This window comes from Ambystoma mexicanum, chromosome 8 (genome assembly GCF_040938575.1).
Source record: "Ambystoma mexicanum isolate Mex_15411 chromosome 8, UKY_AmexF1_1, whole genome shotgun sequence".
Taxonomy (NCBI): domain Eukaryota; kingdom Metazoa; phylum Chordata; class Amphibia; order Caudata; family Ambystomatidae; genus Ambystoma; species Ambystoma mexicanum.
This window is the reverse complement of record NC_090929.1, coordinates 295,315,950-295,341,421: the sequence shown is the minus strand read 5'-3', so window position 1 is coordinate 295,341,421 and position 25,472 is coordinate 295,315,950. Positions and strand designations below refer to the sequence as shown.

The 25,472-nt window shown below is 55.0% G+C and overlaps 1 protein-coding gene across 1 annotated transcript in view; it reads left to right on the top strand.

Moving 5' to 3' along the window:
- LOC138471851 (collagen alpha-1(II) chain-like) overlaps nucleotides 1-25,472 on the top strand; it is a 1,536,387-nt gene that overhangs the window by 537,284 nt on the left and 973,631 nt on the right. The window contains exon 4 of the mRNA XM_069609694.1: nucleotides 9,243-9,438. Coding sequence (XP_069465795.1) covers nucleotides 9,243-9,438 — 196 coding nt within the window. The remainder of the gene's footprint in view (nucleotides 1-9,242; nucleotides 9,439-25,472) is intronic.

Here is a 25,472-nt window from a genome sequence, read left to right as displayed (position 1 = left end):
CAACCCCTGGAGCATTATGTGTTGGGCTAGAAGCTGCAGACCCCAAACCCTACAACATTATGTGTTTGGTTAGAAGCTGTAGACCTCAACCCCTGGAGCATGATGTGTTGGGTTAGAAGCTGCAGACCCCAACCCCTGGAGCATTATGTGTTGGGTTAGAAGCTGCAGACCCCAACCCCTGGAGCATTATGTGTTGGGTTAGAAGCTGTAGACACCAACCCTGGAGCATTATGTGTTGGGTTAGAAGCTGCAGACCCCAAACCCTACAGCATTATGTGTTGGGTTAGAAGCTGCAGACCCCAACCCCTAGAGCATTATGTGTTGGGTTAGAAGCTGTAGACCCCGACCCCTGGAGCATTATGTGTTGGGGTAGAAGCTGTAGACCCTAGCCCCTGGAGCATTATGTGTTGGGTTAGAAGCTGTAGACCCTAGCCCCTGGAGCATTATGTGTTGGGTTAGAAGCTGTAGACCCCAACCCCTAGAGCATTATGTGTTGGGTTAGAAGCTGTAGACCCCAACCCCTGGAGCATTATGTGTTGGGTTAGAAGCTGTGGACCCCAACTCTGGAGCATGATGTGTTGGGTTAGAAGCTGCAGACCCCAACCCCTGGAGCATTATGTGTTGGGTTAGAAGCTGTAGACCCTAGCCCCTGGAGCATTATGTGTTGGGTTAGAAGCTGTAGACCCTAGCCCCTGGAGCATTATGTGTTGGGTTAGAAGCTGTAGACCCCAACCCCTAGAGCATTATGTGTTAGGTTAAAAGCTGTAGACCCCGACCCCTGGAGCATTATGTGTTGGGGTAGAAGCTGTAGACCCTAGCCCCTGGAGCATTATGTGTTGGGTTAGAAGCTGTAGACCCTAGCACCTGGAGCATTATGTGTTGGGTTAGAAGCTGTAGACCCCAACCTCTAGAGCATTATGTGTTGGGTTAGAAGCTGTAGACCCCAACCCCTGGAGCATTATGTGTTGGGTTAGAAGCTGCAGACCCCAACCGCTGGAGCATGATCTGTTGGGTTAGAAGCTGCAGACCCCAAACCCTGGAGCATTATGTTTTGGGTTAGAAGCTGCAGACCCCAAACCCTACAGCATTATGTGTTGGGTGGGAAGCTGCAGACCCCAACCCCTGGAGCATTATGTGTTGGGTTAGAAGCTGCAGACCCCAAACCCTACAGCATTATGTGTTGGGTTAAAAGCTGCAGACCCCAACCCCTGGAGCATTATGTGTTGGGTTAGAAGCTGCAGACCCCAACCGCTGGAGCATGAGGTGTTGGGTTAGAAGCCGCAGACCCCAAACCCTGGAGCATTATGTTTTGGGTTAAAAGCTGCAGACCCCAAACCCTGGAGCATTATGTTTTGGGTTAAAAGCTGCAGACCCCAACCCGTGGAGCATTATGTGTTGGGTTAGAAGCTGCAGACCCTAACCCCTGGAGCATTGTGTTGGATTAGAAGCTGCAGACCCCAACCCCTGGAGCATTATGTGTTGGGTTAGAAGCTGCAGACCCCGACCCCTGGTGCATGATGTTTTGGGTTAGAAGCTGCAGACCCCAACCCCTGGAGCATTATGTGTTGGGTTAGAAGCTGCAGACCCCAACACCTGGAGCATTGTGTGTTGGGTTAGAAGCTGCAGACCCCAAACCCTACAGCATTATTTGTTGGGTTAGATGTTGCAGACCCCAAACCCTACAGCATTATTTGTTGGGTTAGAGGCAGCAGACCCCAACCCCTGGAGCATTATGTGTTGGGTTAGAAGCTGCAGACCCCAGCCGCTGGAGCATGATGTGTTGGGTTAGAAGGTGTAGACCCCAATCCCTGGAGCATTATGTGTTGGGTTAGAAGCTGTAGACCCCAACCCCTGGAGCATTATGTGTTGGGTTGGAAGCTGTAGACCCCAACCCCTGGAGCATGATGTGTTGGGTTAGAAGCTCCAGACACCAAACCCTACAGCATTATTTGTTGGGTTAGAAGCTGTAGACCCCAACCCCTGGAGCATTATGTGTTGGGTTAGAAGCTGCAGACCCCAAACCCTACAGCATTGTGTGTTGGGTTAGAAGCTGTAGACCCCAACCCCTGAAGCATTATGTGTTGGGTTAGAAGCTGCAGATCCCAACCCCTGGAGCATTATGTGTTGGGTTAGAAGCTGCAGACCCCAACCCCTGGAGCATTATGTGTTGTGTTAGAAGCTGCAGACCCCAACCCCTGGATGTGTTGGGTTAAAAACTGCAGACCCCAGCCCTGGAGCATGATGTGTTGGGTTAGAAGCTGCAGACCCCAACCCCTGGAGCATGAAGTGTTGGGTTAGAAGCTGCAGACCCCAACCCCTGGAGCATGATGTGTTGGGTTAGAAGCTGCAGACCCCAACCCCTGGAGCATTATGTGTTGGGTTAGAAGCTGCAGACCCCAACCCCTGGAGCATGATGTGTTGGGTTAGAAGCTGCAGACCCCAACCCCTGGAGCATTATGTGTTGGGTTAGAAGCTGCAGATCCCAACCCCTGGAGCATTATGTGTTGGGTTAGAAGCTGCAGACCCCAACCCCTGGAGCATTATGTGTTGGGATAGAAGCTGTAGACCCAGCCCCTGGAGCATTATGTGTTGGGTTAGAAGCTGCAGACCCCAACCCCCAGAACATTATGTGCTGGGTTAGAAGCTGCAGACCCCAACCCCTGGAGCATTATGTGTTGCGTTAGAAGCTGCAGACCCCAACCCCTGGATGTGTTGGGTTAGAAACTGCAGACCCCAACCCTGGAGCATGATGTGTTGGGTTACAAGCTGCAGATCCCAACCCCTGGAGCATGATGTATTGGGTTAGAAGCTGCAGACCCCAACCCCTGGAGCATGATGTGTTGGGTTAGAAGCTGCAGACCCCAACCCCTGGAGAATTATGTGTTGGGTTTGAAGCTGCAGAGCTAGCTGCAGACCCCAACCCCTGGAGCATTATGTGTTGGGCTAGAAGCTGCAGACCCCAAACCCTACAACATTATGGGTTTGGTTAGAAGCTGTAGACCTCAACCCCTGAAGCATTATGTGTTGGGTTAGAAGCTGTAGACCCCAGCCCCTGGAGCATTATGTGTTGGGTTAGAAGCTGTAGACCCTAGCCCCTGGAGCATGAAGTGTTGGGTTAGAAGCTGTAGACACCAACCCTGGAGCATTATGTGTTTGGTTAGAACCTGCAGACCCCAAACCCTACAGCATAATGTGTTGGGTTAAAAGCTGCAGACCCCAACCCCTGGAGCATTATGTGTTGGGTTAGAAGATGCAGAACCCAAACCCTGGAGCATTATGTTTTGGGTTAGAAGCTGCAGACCCCAACCCCTGGAGCATTATGTTTTGGGTTAGAAGCTGCAGACCCCAGACCCTGGCGCATTGTGTTGGATTAGAAGCTGCAGACCCCAACCCCTGGAGCATTATGTGTTGGGTTAGAAGCTGTAGACCCCGACCCCTGGAGCATTATGTTTTGGGTTAGAAGCTGCAGACCCCAGACCCTGGCGCATTGTGTTGGATTAGAAGCTGCAGACCCCGACCCCTGGAGCATGATGTGTTGGGTTAGAAGCTACAGACCCCGCCCCAGGAGCTTTATGTTTTGGGTTAGAAGCTGCAGACCCCAACACCTGGAGCATTATGTTTTGGGTTAGAAGCTGCAGACCCCAACCCCTGGAGCATTATTTGTTGGGTTAGAAGATGCAGCCCCAAACCCTACAGCATTATTTGTTGGGTTAGAAGCTGCAGACCCCAACCCCTGGAGCATTATGTGTTGGGTTAGAAGCTGCAGATCCCAGCTGCTGGAGCATTATGTGTTGGGGTAGAAGGTGTAGACCCCAGGCCCTGGAACATTATTTTGGGTTAGAAGGTGTAGACCCCAATCCCTGGAGCATTATGTGTTGGGTTAGAAGCTGTAGATCCCAACCCCTGGAGCATTATGTGTTGGGTTAGAAGGTGTAGACCCCAACCCCTGGAGCATTATGTGTTGGGTTAGAAGCTGCAGACCCCAAAGCTGGAGCATTATGTGTTGGGTTAGAAGCTGTAGACCCAGCCCCAGGAGCATTATGTGTTGCGTTAGAAGCTGCAGACCCCAACCCCTGGATGTGTTGGGTTAGAAGCTGCAGACCCCAACCCTGGAGCATGATGTGTTGGGTTACAAGCTGCAGACCCCAACCCCTGGAGCATGATGTGTTGGGTTAGAAGCTGCAGACCCCAACCTCTGGAGAATTGTGTGTTGGGTTAGAAGCTGCAGACCCCAACCCCTGGAGCATTATGTGTTGGGCTAGAAGCTGCAGACCCCAAACCCTACAACATTATGTGTTTGGTTAGAAGCTGTAGACCTCAACCCCTGGAGCATTATGTGTTGGGTTAGAAGCTGTAGACCCCAGCCCCTGGAGCATTATGTGTTGGGTTAGAAGCTGCAGACCCCAACCCCTGAAGCATTATGTGTTTGGTTAGAAGCTGCAGACCCCAACCCCTGGAGCATTATGTTTTGGGTTAGAAGCTGTAGACCCCAGCCCCTGGAGCATTATGTGTTGGGTTAGAAGCTGCAGACCCCAACCCCTGAAGCAGTATGTGTTGGGTTAGAAGCTGCAGACCCCAACCCCTGGAGCATTATGTGTTGGGTTAGAAGCTGCAGACCCCAACCCCTGGATGTGTTGGGTTAGAAGCTGCAGACCCCAACCCCTGGAGCATTATGTGTTGGGTTAGAAGCTGCAGACCCCAACCCCTGGATGTGTTGGGTTAGAAGCTGCAGACCCCAACCCTGGAGCATGATGTGTTGGGTTACAAGCTGCAGACCCCAACCCCCGGAGCATGATGTGTTGGGTTAGAAGCTGCAGACCCCAACCCCTGGAGAATTATGTGTTGGGTTGGAAGCTGCAGAGCTACAGACCCCAACCCCTGGAGCATTATGTGTTGGGCTAGAAGCTGCAGACCCCAAACCCTACAACATTATGTGTTTGGTTAGAAGCTGTAGACCTCAACCCCTGGAGCATTATGTGTTGGGTTAGAAGCTGCAGACCCCAACCCCTGGAGCATTATGTGTTGGGTTAGAAGCTGTAGACACCAACCCTGGAGCATTATGTGTTGGGTTAGAAGCTGCAGACCCCAAACCCTACAGCATTATGTGTTGGGTTAGAAGCTGCAGACCCCAACCCCTAGAGCATTATGTGTTGGGTTAGAAGCTGTAGACCCCGACCCCTGGAGCATTATGTGTTGGGGTAGAAGCTGTAGACCCTAGCCCCTGGAGCATTATGTGTTGGGTTAGAAGCTGTAGATCCTAGCCCCTGGAGCATTATGTGTTGGGTTAGAAGCTGTAGACCCCAACCCCTAGAGCATTATGTGTTGGGTTAGAAGCTGTAGACCCCAACCCCTGGAGCATTATGTGTTGGGTTAGAAGCTGTGGACCCCAACTCTGGAGCATGATGTGTTGGGTTAGAAGCTGCAGACCCCAACCCCTGGGGCATTATGTGTTGGGTTAGAAGCTGTAGACCCTAGCCCCTGGAGCATTATGTGTTGGGTTAGAAGCTGTAGACCCTAGCCCCTGGAGCATTATGTGTTGGGTTAGAAGCTGTAGACCCCAACCCCTAGAGCATTATGTGTTAGGTTAAAAGCGGTAGACCCCGACCCCTGGAGCATTATGTGTTGGGGTAGAAGCTGTAGACCCTAGCCCCTGGAGCATTATGTGTTGGGTTAGAAGCTGTAGACCCTAGCCCCTGGAGCATTATGTGTTGGGTTAGAAGCTGTAGACCCCAACCCCTAGAGCATTATGTGTTGGGTTAGAAGCTGTAGACCCCAGCCCCTGGAGCATTATGTGTTGGGTTAGAAGCTGCAGACCCCAACCCCTGAAGCAGTATGTGTTGGGTTAGAAGCTGCAGACCCCAACCCCTGGAGCATTATGTGTTGGGTTAGAAGCTGCAGGCCCCAACCCCTGGATGTGTTGGGTTAGAAGCTGCAGACCCCAAACCCTGGAGCATTATGTGTTGGGTTAGAAGCTGCAGACCCCAACCCCTGGATGTGTTGGGTTAGAAGCTGCAGACCCCAACCCTGGAGCATGATGTGTTGGGTTACAAGCTGCAGACCCCAACCCCCGGAGCATGATGTGTTGGGTTAGAAGCTGCAGACCCCAACCCCTGGAGAATTATGTGTTGGGTTGGAAGCTGCAGAGCTGCAGACCCCAACCCCTGGAGCATTATGTGTTGGGCTAGAAGCTGCAGACCCCAAACCCTACAACATTATGTGTTTGGTTAGAAGCTGTAGACCTCAACCCCTGGAGCATGATGTGTTGGGTTAGAAGCTGCAGACCCCAACCCCTGGAGCATTATGTGTTGGGTTAGAAGCTGCAGACCCCAACCCCTGGAGCATTATGTGTTGGGTTAGAAGCTGTAGACACCAACCCTGGAGCATTATGTGTTGGGTTAGAAGCTGCAGACCCCAAACCCTACAGCATTATGTGTTGGGTTAGAAGCTGCAGACCCCAACCCCTAGAGCATTATGTGTTGGGTTAGAAGCTGTAGACCCCGACCCCTGGAGCATTATGTGTTGGGGTAGAAGCTGTAGACCCTAGCCCCTGGAGCATTATGTGTTGGGTTAGAAGCTGTAGACCCTAGCCCCTGGAGCATTATGTGTTGGGTTAGAAGCTGTAGACCCCAACCCCTAGAGCATTATGTGTTGGGTTAGAAGCTGTAGACCCCAACCCCTGGAGCATTATGTGTTGGGTTAGAAGCTGTGGACCCCAACTCTGGAGCATGATGTGTTGGGTTAGAAGCTGCAGACCCCAACCCCTGGAGCATTATGTGTTGGGTTAGAAGCTGTAGACCCTAGCCCCTGGAGCATTATGTGTTGGGTTAGAAGCTGTAGACCCTAGCCCCTGGAGCATTATGTGTTGGGTTAGAAGCTGTAGACCCCAACCCCTAGAGCATTATGTGTTAGGTTAAAAGCTGTAGACCCCGACCCCTGGAGCATTATGTGTTGGGGTAGAAGCTGTAGACCCTAGCCCCTGGAGCATTATGTGTTGGGTTAGAAGCTGTAGACCCTAGCCCCTGGAGCATTATGTGTTGGGTTAGAAGCTGTAGACCCCAACCTCTAGAGCATTATGTGTTGGGTTAGAAGCTGTAGACCCCAACCCCTGGAGCATTATGTGTTGGGTTAGAAGCTGTGGACCCCAACTCTGGAGCATGATGTGTTGGGTTAGAAGCTGCAGACCCCAACCCCTGGAGCATTATGTGTTGGGTTAGAAGCTGTAGACCCTAGCCCCTGGAGCATTATGTGTTGGGTTAGAAGCTGTAGACCCTAGCCCCTGGAGCATTATGTGTTGGGTTAGAAGCTGTAGACCCCAACCCCTAGAGCATTATGTGTTAGGTTAAAAGCTGTAGACCCCAACCCCTGGAGCATTATGTGTAGGGGTAGAAGCTGTAGACCCTAGCCCCTGGAGCATTATGTGTTGGGTTAGAAGCTGTAGACCCTAGCCCCTGGAGCATTATGTGTTGGGTTAGAAGCTGTAGACCCCAACCCCTAGAGCATTATGTGTTGGGTTAGAAGCTGTAGACCCCAACCCCTGGAGCATTATGTGTTGGGTTAGAAGCTGTGGACCCCAACTCTGGAGCATGATGTGTTGGGTTAGAAGCTGCAGACCCCAACCCCTGGAGCATTATGTGTTGGGTTAGAAGCTGTAGACCCTAGCCCCTGGAGCATTATGTGTTGGGTTAGAAGCTGTAGACCCCAACCTCTAGAGCATTATGTGTTGGGTTAGAAGCTGTAGACCCCAACCCCTGGAGCATTATGTGTTGGGTTAGAAGCTGTGGACCCCAACTCTGGAGCATGATGTGTTGGGTTAGAAGCTGCAGACCCCAACCCCTGGAGCATTATGTGTTGGGTTAGAAGCTGTAGACCCTAGCCCCTGGAGCATTATGTGTTGGGTTAGAAGCTGTAGACCCTAGCCCCTGGAGCATTATGTGTTGGGTTAGAAGCTGTAGACCCCAACCCCTAGAGCATTATGTGTTAGGTTAAAAGCTGTAGACCCCAACCCCTGGAGCATTATGTGTAGGGGTAGAAGCTGTAGACCCTAGCCCCTGGAGCATTATGTGTTGGGTTAGAAGCTGTAGACCCTAGCCCCTGGAGCATTATGTGTTGGGTTAGAAGCTGTAGACCCCAACCCCTAGAGCATTATGTGTTGGGTTAGAAGCTGTAGACCCCAACCCCTGGAGCATTATGTGTTGGGTTAGAAGCTGTGGACCCCAACTCTGGAGCATGATGTGTTGGGTTAGAAGCTGCAGACCCCAACCCCTGGAGCATTATGTGTTGGGTTAGAAGCTGTAGACCCTAGCCCCTGGAGCATTATGTGTTGGGTTAGAAGCTGTAGACCCTAGCCCCTGGAGCATTATGTGTTGGGTTAGAAGCTGTAGACCCCAACCCCTAGAGCATTATGTGTTAGGTTAAAAGCTGTAGACCCCAACCCCTGGAGCATTATGTGTAGGGGTAGAAGCTGTAGACCCTAGCCCCTGGAGCATTATGTGTTGGGTTAGAAGCTGTAGACCCTAGCCCCTGGAGCATTATGTGTTGGGTTAGAAGCTGTAGACCCCAACCCCTAGAGCATTATGTGTTGGGTTAGAAGCTGTAGACCCCAACCCCTGGAGCATTATGTGTTGGGTTAGAAGCTGTGGACCCCAACTCTGGAGCATGATGTGTTGGGTTAGAAGCTGCAGACCCCAACCCCTGGAGCATTATGTGTTGGGTTAGAAGCTGTAGACCCTAGCCCCTGGAGCATTATGTGTTGGGTTAGAAGCTGTAGACCCTAGCCCCTGGAGCATTATGTGTTGGGTTAGAAGCTGTAGACCCCAACCCCTAGAGCATTATGTGTTAGGTTAAAAGCTCTAGACCCCAACCCCTGGAGCATTATGTGTTGGGTTAGAAGCTGTAGACCCCAACTCTGGAGCATGATGTGTTGTTGGGTTAGAAGCTGTAGACCCCAGCCCCTGGAGCATTATGTCTTGGGTTAGAAGCTGTAGACCCCAACTCTGGAGCATGATGTGTTGGGTTAGAAGCTGCAGACCCAAACCCCTGGAGCATTATGTGTTGGGTTGGAAGAACTATGGACAAGGTTTTTACTTGCCTTGTGCCTTTCTTCTAGGAAAATCCAAACGTGCTGCCAGTTTCCTACTAGGATGAGTGTAGGGTTGCCAGTCCTTAGTTTCACTTGGATTTGAAATGTATGTACATGTTTCCGTGTTAAACCTTAATAACCTCCCGTCTTCCTCTGGTTGCAGGTTCCCCATCACTACGCTGACAGATGGCGAGTGGCATCGCATCGCCTTGGGCATTTCCGCAGAGCGGGTGCTTCTTTACGTGGATTGCAGGCTCGTCGAAAGCATTGCCTGGGAAAACTTCTTTGGCTTGGGTGTGAGCACTGATGGGCTTCTCATGCTTGGGGGCCTCATTGAGCCCTTCGAGATTCCATTCAAGGTGAGATGTATGTGTAGTGATGCAGTTTAGATGGCACAGACGCAGGTGGCTAACCTTGCTGTGGGCTATTGAACGGATTTGGGGTGTTTGCCCGTAATGAAAAAGTGCGCGGCCAAAAAGACTGTAGCTACGGTCAAACAACCCATACATTAGGAATTACTCCCTGCCACACTGGTTCTCTGCACTTACGTGCTTGCGAACAAGCGCCGCAGGATCCTTTCTTATAACAACAAAAAATCTTTTAATTGGGACGTGGGAGACACTCCACAACCCCCATTCCTATTATAGTGACTAAGGGGAGCAGGGCACACCCCCGAAACACCTGCTCCCCTTGTTTGCTACAATGGGATTGAATAGTTTATTTGGGAACATTTTTGGTTGCACAAACTTTTCTTACAGCCTAAAGTCAGTCAAATATGCCATTCGGTCTTTTAATTTCGGTCTTTTGGGGGAATTTCCTTGTTGAACTACTAACTTCTGGTATCCCTTTTCCTTACTAAATGTGCTCACTTCTAATCTTCTCGCTTTTAACCTATTGACAAAAGTGGTGGGATCCTTGCCAGGACCACAAGCAGCCTTTATCGTCCCTTGAGTGCTCTCCAATGAGCACTTATACATGTGAACCTCCAATGCCGTTCTTTTTTTCCACTCCCTTCTCCAGATCAGGAATGTGGTTCTTACCCAGAGGTTCCCAATTCTCTACGGGTGGTCCTCTGGCTTCGGTTGGGGGAAATTGTTTTTATAATGCCCCATCAATGAATCAGAGTGTTTGCTGATTCTGGGTTGTCATAAATCTGTGTGCCACTTGTCTGGCTTCAAACCCCAATGCTTTGGTACTCTGACCCTAAAGTGGGATTGCCTTTCAGCATAACCTAAGGTTTGCCCACGCCATCCTCTCGTGACAGCTCTGGAGGAAGCCCCGAAACCTTGCTTGCTGGCAGGCCACTCTATCCTGCACCCTCATGCTGCCTAGATCTCAGGAAGCTCAGCTCGGCCTATAGCAGGATGGGACATTCCTGGGCCGCGAGACCTGTCAAATATTCAGTTTTCACCAACCCACTCCCTGCTTTTACTTTCTTCCAGGAGTCTCTATACAATGTCCCGTATTCCTCACCTAGGTGTTTAATCCACCAATCAAGTCTGCCTTCCTACATGGTCATCTCCTCAATGAAGACAGATGGCGGGTGTAGCCTTCCCGTACCTCTGTCTGTAAGTGGGTGGCACTGGCACTTACCGCAGCCGACTCAATCAGAGCTTTAGGGTCAAGGCCATGCGGCCCACTTCATTTTCAAAAATTGCCACCATTCAGTGTTTCCCTTTCTCTCTCACTACACAAAAATGTTTTTGCAATATGGCCCTTAGGTCCATATGTACTGCTTTAGTTTTTCTATTTTCGTGCACTCATTTGTAGTGACTTTTCTTGCTTCCCGTGATGTCTCTTTTCCAGGTAAAATGTAAGCCAGTGTGCTACTGTTGGCTTTTTCTAAGGATGCAGGAAGCTCTTATTAAGAATTGTTGTCATGACGACGGCTTCTGGGCGCTGAGAGGTTTTTTTGTTGATCGTTGCTCGTTTTAGTGGCTTGAAGCCTGCTTACGGCGCTTTGTATGCAGAACAGATGCTTAGCACACTTGATGTCCGAGGAGAAATCAGCGCTGCTATGGTCCTTCTCATTCTATGAGCTGTCTGTGTATGCAGTACCACAAGACCAAGGAAAAAGAAACTCTAACTTGTCTGATTGGATCGAGCTGAGGTGTCTGAGAGAGAGCAGGCGATCAACAAAGGACTCGAGGCAATTTAGGTATCAAAGAATCCGTTTTATTGAGGGACGTCAATTCACCAAAATGTCAGGATTAGCAGACGAGTCACTGCGTACTTTATGACATCGCAGGAAGTGACAGCAAATGGTCTTTGTCCCCCAATTACATCACAGAGAAATATATGTTGATGTACACAAAAACAGAGTACTAATGCAGGCTCAAGGATATTTCAGTTTTCGCCATAAATTAACTATGGAGCTGCCTCGATATCTAATGGATGCAGCCATGACATGGTGGGGGCACATGCAGGAAATGCATCGTAGACCAGGAGCACTGCTTGCTTATGCGACTACAGCCTCATATGGCCACTCACTGCCATTGGGCCTCATTACACGGTAGGCGGTAGCCATGGCGCTAGTGCCATGGCTACCCCCTTACCGCATTCCGGGTCTGTGTTCCCGGAATAGGGACGTACCGGGCCATTCCGACCTTGGAGGACCCGGTAAATCCCCATTCCGGGAACCATTCCCCATTCCCATTCGAGCCCCCATAGGGCTCAATGGGGATGGAGCTAATAACGGTACTGCAATTTGCGGTACCGTTATTAGCTCTGAAGTCCTTTAACGGGTCCCTTCCATAACGCCTGGTAAAACCAGGCGTTAGTGAAGGGACCCGCTAAGGGACCTCGTAGTAGGGCGGTAAGGGATTACCGGCACCGGTGCCCTTACCAGTGCCGGTAATCCCTTACCGTCTACCTTGTAATGTGGCCCATTGTATAGATGTTAAAGCCTCAACTGCTGGGTCTGGTCCTAATATGCTTTATGCATGGGGTTGAAACACGTGTTGGCTGACCACTTTCCTTTTACCATATGTCCACATCGGGGACAATAAAAACCACATGTGAAAACACAGCAACCTGCGTGAGATCCTTTTTATGTACAAGGGTCGAATATATTATAATTTACTGCAAGGTAATCAGGACCTTTTACTAATATGCTTTATGCAGCCTTACTTGCACAAGCAGTGTCATAAAATACTAAGTGCAGCCACAGATGCCCAACTAGTACATTCCCATGCCAGGTTAGCTATCATATGCAAGATACAGCCACACAAACCCAACTGTTGTAACCACATGCCAGTAGACGCCTCAATCGCCCAACTACTGTCATCCTACGACAGGTGAAACCTGAGACGCTAGACGCATGATTCAGCTTGTTTTTTTTGATATACTGCAAATTGAGCTGAATAACGTCTAGGTGATTATAATTGAGACGATAAGGACAATTAGCCTATCTGAGGTAAAGTGATTTTCCCAGGATCGTACATGTTGTTCAACTGGATAAACCAGGATGTGGGCCAATGTGACCCGTTTCACTGTCTCCAAAGTATTTTTAGTTTTTATTTTATTGTATTTTAGCATTTATAGCAGCACACAAAACCCTCAGGTATCCAGGCGCTAGTTACAGTAAATGCAAAGGAACATAAGCATTGCAGACACAATTGGTAAGGGTGCAAAATCTGGAAAAGACACCCTTCATGGTACGGGGCGGCTACATCAGGTGTGCAGGTAAGCATGATGCTGGCAGGTAAGATTGCAAGTATAGCGCAGGCCTGAAAATGTCAATCCATTAGTTACAGGTAGGTTAAATGCAGCACAGCACAAGGCTGAAAAATGTCAATCCATTAGTTACAGGTAGGTTAAATGCAGCACAGCGCAAGGCTGAAAAACGTCAATCCAGTAGGTACAGGTAAGTGCAGCACAGCGCAAGGCTGACAAACGTCAATCCAGTAGGTACAGGTAGGTTAAATGCAGCACAGCACAAGGCAGAGAAATGTCAATCCATTAGTTACAGGTAGGTTAAATGCAGCACAGCGCAAGTCTGAAAAATGTCAATCCAGTTGTACAGGTAGGTTAAATGCAGCACAGCACAAGGCAGAGAAATGTCAACCCTCCAGTAGGTACAGGTAGGTTAAATGCAGCACAGCGCAAGACTGAAAAACGTCAATCCAGTAGGTACAGGTAGGTTAAATGCAGCACAGCGCAAGGCTGAAAAACGTCAATCCAGTAGGTACAGGTAAGTGCAGCACAGCGCAAGGCTGACAAACGTCAATCCAGTAGGTACAGGTAAGTGCGGCACAGCGCAAGGCTGAAAAACGTCAATCCAGTAGGTACAGGTAGGTTAGGTGCAGCACTGCGCAGGGCTGAAAGACGTGAATCAAGTAGATACAGGTAGGTTAGGTGCAGCACAGCACAAGGCTGAAAAATGTCAATCCATTAGTTACAGGTAGGTTAAATGCAGCACAGCGCAAGGCTGAAAAACGTCAATCCAGTAGGTACAGGTAGGTTAGGTGCAGCACTGCGCAGGGCTGAAAGACGTGAATCCAGTAGATACAGGTAGGTTAGGTGCAGCACTGCGCAGGGCTGAAAAACGTCAATCCAGTAGGTACAGGTAGGTTAAATGCAGCACAGCGCAAGGCTGAAAAACGTCAATCCAGTAGGTACAGGTAGGTTAGGTGCAGCACTGCGCAGGGCTGAAAGACGTGAATCCAGTAGGTACAGGTAGGTTAAATGCAGCACAGCACAAGGCTGAAAAACGTCAATCCAGTAGGTACAGGTAGGTTAGGTGCAGCACTGCGCAGGGCTGAAAGACGTGAATCCAGTAGATACAGGTAGGTTAGGTGCAGCACAGCGCAAGGCTGAAAAACGTCAATCCAGTAGGTGCAGGTAGGTTAGGTGCAGCACAGCACAAGGCTGAAAAATGTCAATCCATTAGTTACAGGTAGGTTAAATGCAGCACAGCACAAGGCTGAAAAAAGTCAATCCTCCAGTAGGTATAGGTAGGTTAAATGCAGCACAGCACAAGGCAGAGAAATGTCAATCCAGTAGGTACAGGTAGGTTAAATGCAGCACAGCGCAAGGCTGAAAAACGTCAGTCCAGTAGATACAGGTAGGTTAAATGCAGCACAGCGCAAGGCTGAAAAATGTCAATCCTGTGGTGTTTGAGCAGCCCACAGGCGGGCGCAGGGTCGTAGGCGCACTCCACGTGTACGGTCGTAGTATGCGTGTGGTGTTTGAGCAGCCCACAGGCGGGCGCAGGGTCGTAGGCGCACTCCACGTGTACGGCCGTAGTATGCGTGTGGTGTTTGAGCAGCCCACAGGCGGGCGCAGGGTCGTAGGCGCACTCCACGTGTACGGCCGTAGTATGCGTGTGGTGTTTGAGCAGCCCACAGGCGGGCGCAGGGTCGTAGGCGCACTCCACGTGTACGGCCGTAGTATGCGTGTGGTGTTTGAGCAGCCCACAGGCGGGCGCAGGGTCGTAGGCGCACTCCACGTGTACGGCCGTAGTATGCGTGTGGTGTTTGAGCAGCCCACAGGCGGGCGCAGGGTCGTAGGCGCACTCCACGTGTACGGCCGTAGTATGCGTGTGGTGTTTGAGCAGCCCACAGGCGGGCGCAGGGTCGTAGGCGCACTCCACGTGTACGGCCGTAGTATGCGTGTGGTGTTTGAGCAGCCCACAGGCGGGCGCAGGGTCGTAGGCGCACTCCACGTGTACGGCCGTAGTATGCGTGTGGTGTTTGAGCAGCCCACAGGCGGGCGCAGGGTCAAAGGCGCACTCCACGTGTACGGCCGTAGTATGCGTGTGGTGTTTGAGCAGCCTACAGGCGGGCGCAGGGTCATAGGCACACTACTACATTCACAATAGGGCATGGTAGGCGTTGTTTGAGTGCAATCGCAGCTACAGCATTTCACTGTCCCCAAACCCCCGGGCTTCTTCCTGTTTCCGATCTTTTGCCCCCTTAGCCCCTAAACAGTGGAATTCTCTGCCTCTCTCCATCCGCTCTTCTTCATCTCTTTGTATTGTTCAATCGAACCTGAAGTCTCATCTTCTCTCCCTTCTTTCTACTTAGTGACTTTCTGTAATACCGCTTTTGGTGAAAGGCGCTTTATAAATTCAATGAAATGAAAATCGAGGTAGGGAATTGGGAGCAGATAAAGTTGGCGATGCAACGCTGCAGTGGGAGGTTGGCCATAGCCGCTGAGCGTACAGTGGGACGTTGGCTCTAGCCGCTGAGCGTGCTGCATTTCTACATGCTTCTAGTGTCTCAGTTCTAGCAGTAAAGTGGCATGCAGCGCTGCAGTGGGACGTTGGCTCGAGCCGCTGAGCGTGCTGCATTTCTACCCGCTTCTAGTGTCTCAGTTCTAGCAATAAAGTGGCATGCAGCGCTGCAGTGGGACGTTGGCTCTAGCCGCTGAGCGTGCTGCATTTCTACCCGCTTCTAGTGTCTCAGTTCTAGCAGTAAAGTGGCATGCAGCGCTGCAGTGGAACGTTGGCTCGAGCCGCTGAGCGTGCTGCATTTCTACCCGCTTCTAGTGTCTCAGTTCTAGCAGTAAAGAGGCATGCAGCGCTGCAGTGGGACGTTGGCTCTAGCCGCTGAGCGTGCTGCATTTCTACATGCTTCTAGTGTCTCAGTTCTAGCAGTAAAGTGGCATGCAGCGCTGCAGTGGGACGTTGGCTCGAGCCGCTGAGCGTGCTGCATTTCTACCCGCTTCTAGTGTCTCAGTTCTAGCAGTAAAGAGGCATGCAGCGCTGCAGTGGGACGTTGGCTCGAGCCGCTGAGCGTGCTGCATTTCTACTCGCTTCTAGTGTCTCAGTTCTAGCAGTAAAGTGGCATGCAGCGCTGCAGTGGGACGTTGGCTCTAGCCGCTGAGCGTGCTGCATTTCTACCCGCTTCTAGTGTCTCAGTTCTAGCAGTAAAGTGGCATGCAGCGCTGCAGTGGGACGTTGGCTCTAGCCGCTGAGCGTGCTGCATTTCTACATGCTTCTAGTGTCTCAGTTCTAGCAGTAAAGTGGCATGCAGCGCTGCAGTGGGACGTTGGCTCTAGCCGCTGAGCGTGCTGCATTTCTACATGCTTCTAGTGTCTCAGTTCTAGCAGTAAAGTGGCATGCAGCGCTGCAGTGGGACGTTGGCTCGAGCCGCTGAGCGTGCTGCATTTCTACATGCTTCTAGTGTCTCAGTTCTAGCAGTAAAGAGGCATGCAGCGCTGCAGTGGGACGTTGGCTCGAGCCGCTGAGCGTGCTGCATTTCTACCCGCTTCTAGTGTCTCAGTTCTAGCAGTAAAGAGGCATGCAGCGCTGCAGTGGGACGTTGGCTCGAGCCGCTGAGCGTGCTGCATTTCTACCCGCTTCTAGTGTCTCAGTTCTAGCAGTAAAGTGGCATGCAGCGCTGCAGTGGGACGTTGGCTCGAGCCGCTGAGCGTGCTGCATTTCTACCCGCTTCTAGTGTCTCAGTTCGAGCAGTAAAGTGGCATGCAGCGCTGCAGTGGGACGTTGGCTGGAGCCGCTGAGCGTGCTGCTGGAGCCGCTGAGCGTGCTGCATTTCTACCCGCTTCTAGTGTCCCAGTAGTGTAAACTGGCATGCAGCGCTGTAAGAGTTACCTTTTGTAGCCTGGGCGCCTTGCATTTGCTGACCATGAAGAAGCAATAATACCCTAGTCAGGTCTACAGCAAGTTGTGCTGTCGTTATTGCTGCTTCGTTTGGGCTGTATTTTCCATCCTTGTCAAGCTGTTGTTTTTGCAAATGAATGAGTAAGAAGCAGGGACGGAGCTTCCAGAGAGGCCGATAAGCGCACATCCACAATGCAAACAACCGCACAGCGCTAGCAGGCCTTAGGGCCGAGCCCAGCTGCTCTCGGCCCCGTTCCTGCCATCCCACCTTCAGTCTTACACCAGAAGACTAAGAGGTCTGCACTGTTCTGTTATTATCAGAACCAGTTGTTTGTATTTAGTAAAGCAGATCTGTGAAGCACCACACCACTTTCTAAAACAATCCGACCTAGCGCAAAGAAATAGCTGTCACAATCTGTTGGGGGGAAAATCAAGAATGATGTATTGTAAAGGATAAACTTAACTGAGAAATCACCATACTTTTCTACAAACAATATAAAAAAAGGTAATTTCCTAAATGTACACAAGTTCCTAGAGATAAGTTTATAATGCAGTGTCACACATGAAAACCGCCGCAAAAACAGAAACGTGCACACAAACGCGCACAGAGAAATAATGGTCCCTGTACAGTAATAATTCTGCCGATGCCAAAGCTAGTGCTATTGTGGAGCTGGTTATTTGCCTTATGCCAATGGGCGAAGCGTGTAGACGTTCAGGAGGTAATTATGCTGGTGGTGACTCCTGCTATATAAGCAGGCATCATTTTGAAAAGGTGAATGGAAGCAAACACACAAACAGGCCGATTCATGGAATAATTAGCGCGGCGCAAGTGGCCAAAAACGTGCGATTCGCAGTGGAATAGCGAAAATCGCAGTGCAAGTGCGAAATTCGCACGAAAAGCAGCGCACATCGATTCATGGAAGGCCGTGCGCGAGAAAACCATCGGATGTGCGCTAAAAAAGTGCGCGGCGCACGTTGGCGCACAGGCCATCTAACGGCGTGCGCCAGGTCACAGCGAAAATCGCACAGGCCACAGCGAAAATCGCACATAGCGCGGCGCACACAACAAAAGTAGGCGGAACACGTGGCGTAACACTCAGAATGGGGAACAACTTGCCAAAATGTGGGCGTCACGGGGGAAGTACAGGGTGCAAGTGCACGGAACGCCCACACGCTCGCCTACAACACGTATTCATGGAATCGAATAGGGCAAAACAGCGCACGGTCAAACCAGCGCACAGGCACAAACACGACCGCCACAAGAAAGCAGGCGGTAGCGTCTCTGCGCCTGTAATAAATGTGCGCCAAAAGGTGCGCCAACAAATAGCACCTATATACAGCTATGATGAATGTCCTATACTGTGGCCCTCCAGGACAAATGACGTGCAAAGGGGTACCCACAAACACGGACACCCGCTGACTGAAAAATAACGTGTGCGTGTATTTCGGGGTGCGTGGGAAGTTTCACACGCGATTTGGCAGGGTACGTGGATTTCAGGGGTGCGCGGGAAGTTCCACACGCGATTTGGCCGGGTACGTGCACGGGAATTTCCACACGCGATTTGGCTGGCTACGTGGATCTCAGGGGTGCGCGGGAAGTTTCACACGTGATTTGGCAGGGTACGTGGATTTCAGGGGTGCGCGGGAAGTTCCACACGCGATTTGGCCGGGTACGTGCGCGGGAATTTCCACACGCGATTTGGCTGGATACGTGTATTTCAGGGGTACGCGGGAAATTCTACACGCGATTTGGCTAGGTGCTCCCAGGTATTCCCTGTACATCCTCCACGGCCCCTGCAGGCAGCCGACACCACAGGGGACTACCCTGCACACCTGCTCATGTCTCCCACCACCCCCACCCCCCAGCCAACATGGGCAGCCTCCACCAGGCCCCCACTCATGTCTCCCACCACCCCCACCCCCCAGCTACGAGGGGCAGCCTCCACCAGGCCCCCACTCATGTCCCCTATCACCCCCACCCCCCAGCAGTGCAGGGGCAGCCTCCACCAGGCCCGCACTCATGTCTCCCACCACCTCCACCCCCTAGCAGTGCAGGGGCAGCACCACCAGGCCCCCACTCATGTCCCCTATCACCCCCACACCCCAGCAGTGCAGGGGCAGCCTCCACCAGGCCCCCACTCATGTCTCCCACCACCCCCACCCCCTAGCAGTGCAGGGGCAGCACCACCAGGCCCCCACTCATGTCCCCTATCACCCCCACCCCCCAGCAGTGCAGGGGCAGCCTCCACCAGGCCCCCACTCATGTCTCCCACCACCCCCAGCCACCAGGGGCAGCCTCCACCAGGTCCCCACTCATGTCTCCCACCACCCCCACCCCACAGCAGTGCAGGGGCAGCCTCCACCAGGCCCCCACTCATGTCTCCCACCACCCCCACCCCACAGCAGTGCAGGGGCAGCCTCCACCAGGCCCCCACTCATGTCTCCCACCACCCCCACCCACCAGCCACCAGGGGCAGCCTCCACCAGGCCCCCACTCATGTCTCCCACCACCCCCACCCCCCAGCAGTGCAGGGGCAGCCTCCACCAGGCCCCCAATCATGTCTCCCACCCCCCCCAGCCACCGGGGCCAGCCTCCACCAGGCCCCCACTCATGTCCCCTATCACCCCCAGCAGTGCAGGGGCAGCCTCCACCAGGCCCCCACTCATGTCTCCCACCACCCCCACCCCCCAGCAGTGCAGGGGCAGCACCACCAGGCCCCCACTCATGTCTCCACCACCCCCACCCCCTAGCAGTGTAGGGGCAGCACCACCAGGCCCCCACTCATGTCCCCTATCACCCCCACCCCCCAGCAGTGCAGGGGCAGCCTCCACCAGGCCCCCACTCATGTCTCCCACCACCCCCACCCCCCAGCCACCATGGGCAGCCTTCACCAGGCCCCCACTCATGTCTCCCACCACCCCCACCCCCCAGCCACCAGGGGCAGCCTCCACCAGGCCCCCACTCATGTCCCCTATCACCCCCACCCCCCAGCAGTGCAGGGGCAGCCTCCACCATGCCCCCACTCATGTCTCCCACCACCCCCACCCCCCAGCCACCAGCGGCAGCCTCCACCAGGCCCCCACTCATGTCCCCTATCACCCCCACCCCCCAGCAGTGCAGGGGCAGCCTCCACCAGGCCCCCACTCATGTCTCCCACCACCCCCTAGCAGTGCAGGGGCAGCACCACCAGGCCCCCACTCATGTCCCCTATCACCCCCACCCCCAGCAGTGCAGGGGCAGCCTCCACCAGGCCCCCACTCATGTCTCCCACCACCCCCACCCCCCAGCCACCAGGGGCAGCCTCCACCAGGCCCCCACTCATGTCTCCCACCACCCCACCCCCCAGCCACCAGGGGCAGCCTCCACCAGGCCCCCACTCATGTCTCCCACCACCCCCACCCGACAGCAGTGCAGGGGCAGCCTCCACCAGGCCCCCACTCATGTCTCCCACCACCCCCACCCCCCAGCCACCAGGGACAGCCTCCACCAGGCCCCCACTCATGTCTCCCACCACCCCCACCCACCAGCCACCAAGGGCAGCGTCCACCAGGCCCCCACTCATGTCTGCCACCACCCCCACCCCCCAGCAGTGCAGGGGCAGCCTCCACCAGGCCCCCACTCATGTCTCCCACCACCCCACCCCCTAGCAGTGCAGGGGCAACACCACCAGGCCCCCACTCATGCCCCCTATCACCCCCACCCCACAGCAGTGCAGGGGCAGCCTCCACCAGGCCCCCACTCATGTCTCCCACCACCCCCACCCCCAGCCACCAGGGGCAGCCTCCACCAGGCCCCCACTCATGTCTCCCACCACCCCCACCCGACAGCAGTGCAGGGGCAGCCTCCACCAGGCCCCCACTCATGTCTCCCACCACCCCCACCCCCCAGCCACCAGGGGCAGCCTCCACCAGGCCCCCACTCATGTCTCCCACCACCCCCACCCACCAGCCACCAAGGGCAGCGTCCACCAGGCCCCCACTCATGTTTCCCACCACCCCCACCCCCCAGCAGTGCAGGGGCAGCCTCCACCAGGCCCCCACTCATGTCTCCCACCACCCCACCCCCTAGCAGTGCAGGGGCAACACCACCAGGCCCCCACTCATGCCCCCTATCACCCCCACCCCACAGCAGTGCAGGGGCAGCCTCCACCAGGTCCCCACTCATGTCTCCCACCACCCCCACCCCCAGCCACCAGGGGCAGCCTCCACCAGGCCCCCACTCATGTCCCCTATCACCCCCACCCCCAGCAGTGCAGGGGCAGCCTCCACCAGGCCCCCACTCATGTCCCCTATCACCCCCACCCCCCAGCAGTGCAGGGGCAGCCTCCACCAGGCCCCCACTCATGTCTCCCACCACCCCCACCCCCCAGCCACCAGGGGCAGCCTCCACCAGGCCCCCACTCATGCCTCCCACCACCCCCACCCCACAGCAGTGCAGGGGCAGCCTCCACCAGGCCCCCACTCATGTCGCCCACCCCCCCCACCCCCCAGCAGTGCAGGGGCAGCCTCCACCAGGCCCCCACTCATGTCTCCCACCACCCCCACCCACAAGCCACCAGGGGCAGCCTCCACCAGGCCCCCACTCATGTCTCCCACCACCCCCACCCCCCAGCAGTGCAGGGGCAGCCTCCACCAGGCCCCCACTCATGTCTCCCACCACCCCCACCACCCAGCCACCAGGGGCAGCCTCCACCAGGCCCCCACTCATGCCCCCTATCACCCCCACCCCACAGCAGTGCAGGGGCAGTCTCCACCAGGCCCCCACTCATGTCTCCCACCACCCCCACCCCCAGCCACCAGGGGCAGCCTCCACCAGGCCCCCACTCATGTCCCCTATCACCCCCACCCCCCAGCAGTGCAGGGGCAGCCTCCACCAGGCCCCCACTCATGTCTCCCACCACCCCACCCCCCCAGCCACCAGGGGCAGCCTCCACCAGGCCCCCACTCATGTCCTCTATCACCCCCACCCCCCCAGCAGTGCAGGGGCAGCCTCCACCAGGCCCCCACTCATGTCTCCCACCACCCCCACCCCCCAGCCACCAGGGGCAGCCTCCACCAGGCCCCCACTCATTTCCCCTATCACCCCCACCCCACAGAGGTGCAGGGGCAGCCTCCACCAGGCCCCCACTCATGTCTCCCACCACCCCCACCCCCCAGCCACCAGGGGCAGCCTCCACCAGGCCCCCACTCATGTCCCCTATCACCCCCACCCCCCAGCAGTGCAGGGGCAGCCTCCACCAGGCCCTCACTCATGTCTCCCACCAGCCCCACCCCCTAGCAGTGCAGGGGCAGCACCACCAGGCCCCCACTCATGTCTCCCACCACCCCCACCCCCAGCAGTGCAGGGGCAGCCTCCACCAGGCCCCCACTCAGGTCTCCCACCACCCCCACCCCCCAGCCACCAGGGGCAGCCTCCACCAGGCCCCCACTCATGTCCCCTATCACCCCCACCCCACAGCAGTGCAGGGGCAGCCTCCACCAGGCCCCCACTCATGTCTCCCACCACCCCCACCCCCCAGCCACCAGGGGCAGCCTCCACCAGGCCCCCACTCATGTCCCCTATCACCCCCACCCTCCAGCAGTGCAGGGGCAGCCTCCACCAGGCCCCCACTCATGTCTCCCACCAGCCCCACCCCCTAGCAGTGCAGGGGCAGCACCACCAGGCCCCCACTCATGTCTCCCACCACCCCCACCCCCCAGCAGTGCAGGGGCAGCCTCCACCAGGCCCCCACTCATGTCCCCCACCACCCCCACGCCCCAGCCACCAGGGGCAGCCTCCACCAGGCCCCCACTCATGTCCCCTATCACCCCCACCCCACAGCAGTGCAGGGGCAGCCTCCACCAGGCCCCCACTCATGTCTCCCACCACCACCACCCCCCAGCCACCAGGGGCAGCCTCCACCAGGCCCCCACTCATGTCCCCTATCACCCCCACCCCCCAGCAGTGCAGGGGCAGCCTCCACCAGGCCCCCACTCATGTCTCCCACAACCCCCACCCCCAGCCACCAAGGGCAGCCTCCACCAGGCCCCCACTCATGTCCCCTATCACCCCCACCCCCCAGCAGTGCAGGGGCAGCCTCCACCAGGCCCACACTCATGTCTCCCACCACCCCCAGCCACCAGGGGCAGCCTCCACCAGGCCCCCACTCATGTCCCCTATCACCCCCACCCCCCAGCAGTGCAGGGGCAGCCTCCACCAGGCCCCCACTCATGTCTCCCACCACCCCCACCCCCTAGCAGTGCAGGGGCAGCACCACCAGGCCCCCACTCATGTCCCCTATCAACCCCACCCCCCAGCAGTGCAGGGGCAGCCTCCACCAGGCCCCCACTCATGTCTCCCACCACCCCCACCCCCTAGCAGTGCAGGGGCAGCACCACCAGGCCCCACTCATGTCCCCTATCACCCCCACCCCCCAGTAGTGCAGGGGCAGCCTCCACCAGGCCCCCACTCATGTCTCCCACCACCCCCACCCCCCAGCCACCAGGGGTAGCCTCCACCAGGCCCCCACTCATGTCTCCCACCACCACCAGCCACCAGGGGCAGCCTCCACCAGGCCCCACTCATGTCTCCCTGCACCCCCACCCCCCAGCACTGTGGGGCACCTGCCAGCAGGCCCCCACTCATGTCCCCCTGCACCCAGGTCCTCACAATCCCCAATCATGTGCGTTATGGTCAGCCTCCACAGCCAAAAGGCCCTACCAAGTAACCCATTCACCCACATGGAAATGGAAATTACATGTTACACCCCCAATGTTCATAAAGAAAATGAACCCATGTCCGTCACACACAATGGTTGCAATTGAATGGGAAAACACCCAACATGACATGCATGAAACCAATGAGATGATACCACACAGTGAAGTATGAAAACAAAATTGTATTAAAAAAAATGGAATGCAAATGAAATGAAACAAACTACAATGGCAATAAAAAAAAGATAAGCTGCATGTCCGTCAAAAAAAATTAAAACTACAAATCCAAATTCAAAAAAATGTTGTCCAAAGTCACATTAAAAATAAAATCAATCCGAGAGAGAAAAATAAATGCAAAGACCATTGCTCCATGGTGAATAAATAAAAACAAAAAAAAATAAAACAATCCAATGAAGAACTATGTACAAAACATCCAAGGGTCCATGAGCCCAACTGAACAAAGGAAACCTACAAAAAACCCTAACTAAAATGCAACTATATACAAAAAGTGGAGCAGTGTCCGTCGACTCCAAATCATAAGAAGAAACAAAGGAAACCTAAAACTAAAGAACTCTATACAAAAGTGGCAGGCAAGTCCAGCGGCTCACTCCGTGGTGTTCCGGGCCAGGGATCATCAAACTCCTCTTCGATATCCCGGAGGCGGTCCTGTTCCATGGCCCCGAGGGTCCGCAGGGACAACGCCATCTGCTCCTCCAACCCCCTGCGGATTGCCTCGAGGCATTCGGCCCGCCTCAGGGCCCTCCGCATGGAGTTCTCCGCCCTGACCATCGTGAGCTGCGCCTCTTCCGCCCGCCGCCGCTCCGCACCTATCTGCTGGCCCAACCGCAGCCACACGGAAGACACTTCCCGTACTGGGTCCTCCTGCCCTCCAGCCGATGCCTGCCCCTCCGATGTTGATGGCCCCGAGCCATGATGCCTCCCACGTTGACTCTGCTGCTGCCTCCGACGCAACCGCCTCTGCCAGCACAACGGCATCCAGGCTGATGGAATCCACCGACGCCGTCGTGCACGTGCCCTGCCTGATGATGCCGGCACATCCTCCATCTGCTGGGGTACAGTTGCTGTGGTGTCCACCCCTGCTGGACCTCCGACTCCCGACTGTGGCAGGGATGGGATCCCCACCGAGCTGGCTGCATTGGTCAGGGCAGGTCCACAGGGGGCCCTGGTGGCATCTGGGCCGGAAGACGGCAAGGAGAACGACCGGCGTATAGCCTCCACAGAGGAGGAGAGGGCCGCCAGATTGGCCGACACATGCAGGAAACCCCCGAACATGGAAGATCCCAATTGGGCCACGTCGGCACGGTGCTCTTCGTGATGACGTGCGTGCTCCTCCCGGGAAGCACGCACGTCATCACGAATTGCACCCGCGTGCATCGCGACCCCAATCAGGACCTTCTCCATACGGCCACTGGTCCCCTCGTCCACAGGTGGAGGGGAGTCAGGTGACATGGACATCCCCTCTACCTGCGGACGGGCCTGGGACGGGGCATCCCTGCTGGTGCATGGTGGTGCACTCACAGGGTCAGGGACAGCGACATGCACAGGCCCCTCCACGGTGACCTGTGCTGCCTCCTGCCCCTGCCCCTGGACTGCACCACTTGCACCAGCAGGGATGCCCCCACCAGGCCCCATGTGTGCCTCAGTGGCGGCCTCCTCCTCCTCTGTGGAAACCACCAACCTGGATGGCTCCTCACCGTCTTCCGCCGTAGCAGGCCCCTGTGGGGCCTCACCCACCCCTTCCGCTGCAGCCGTGGGGGCATCCCCGCCGCCTTGCTCCACAGCGCCGTCTCCGCCCTCTTCTTCACTAGCCACTGCGTAGAGGGAGACATAGAACACAAGCATCAGGGTACTGTACAATGGTCCCCTAGACAGGAAGAAATAGCAGATGAGTACCACTGTCAAAGTACACTTCCAACATGTCCCTCCACAACACATGGGTCAGTCCAGGCAAAACACACACAGTTACAGGCATGGTGCATGCCATGGACATTTCCATACATGTCCAATGGACTCTTGAAACATACAATGATATGGAACTCACATGCATCATGGGTCATGCCTATCACATGCACACACTTCACCTCAGTCACATCCATCTGGCCTCATACACCCCAA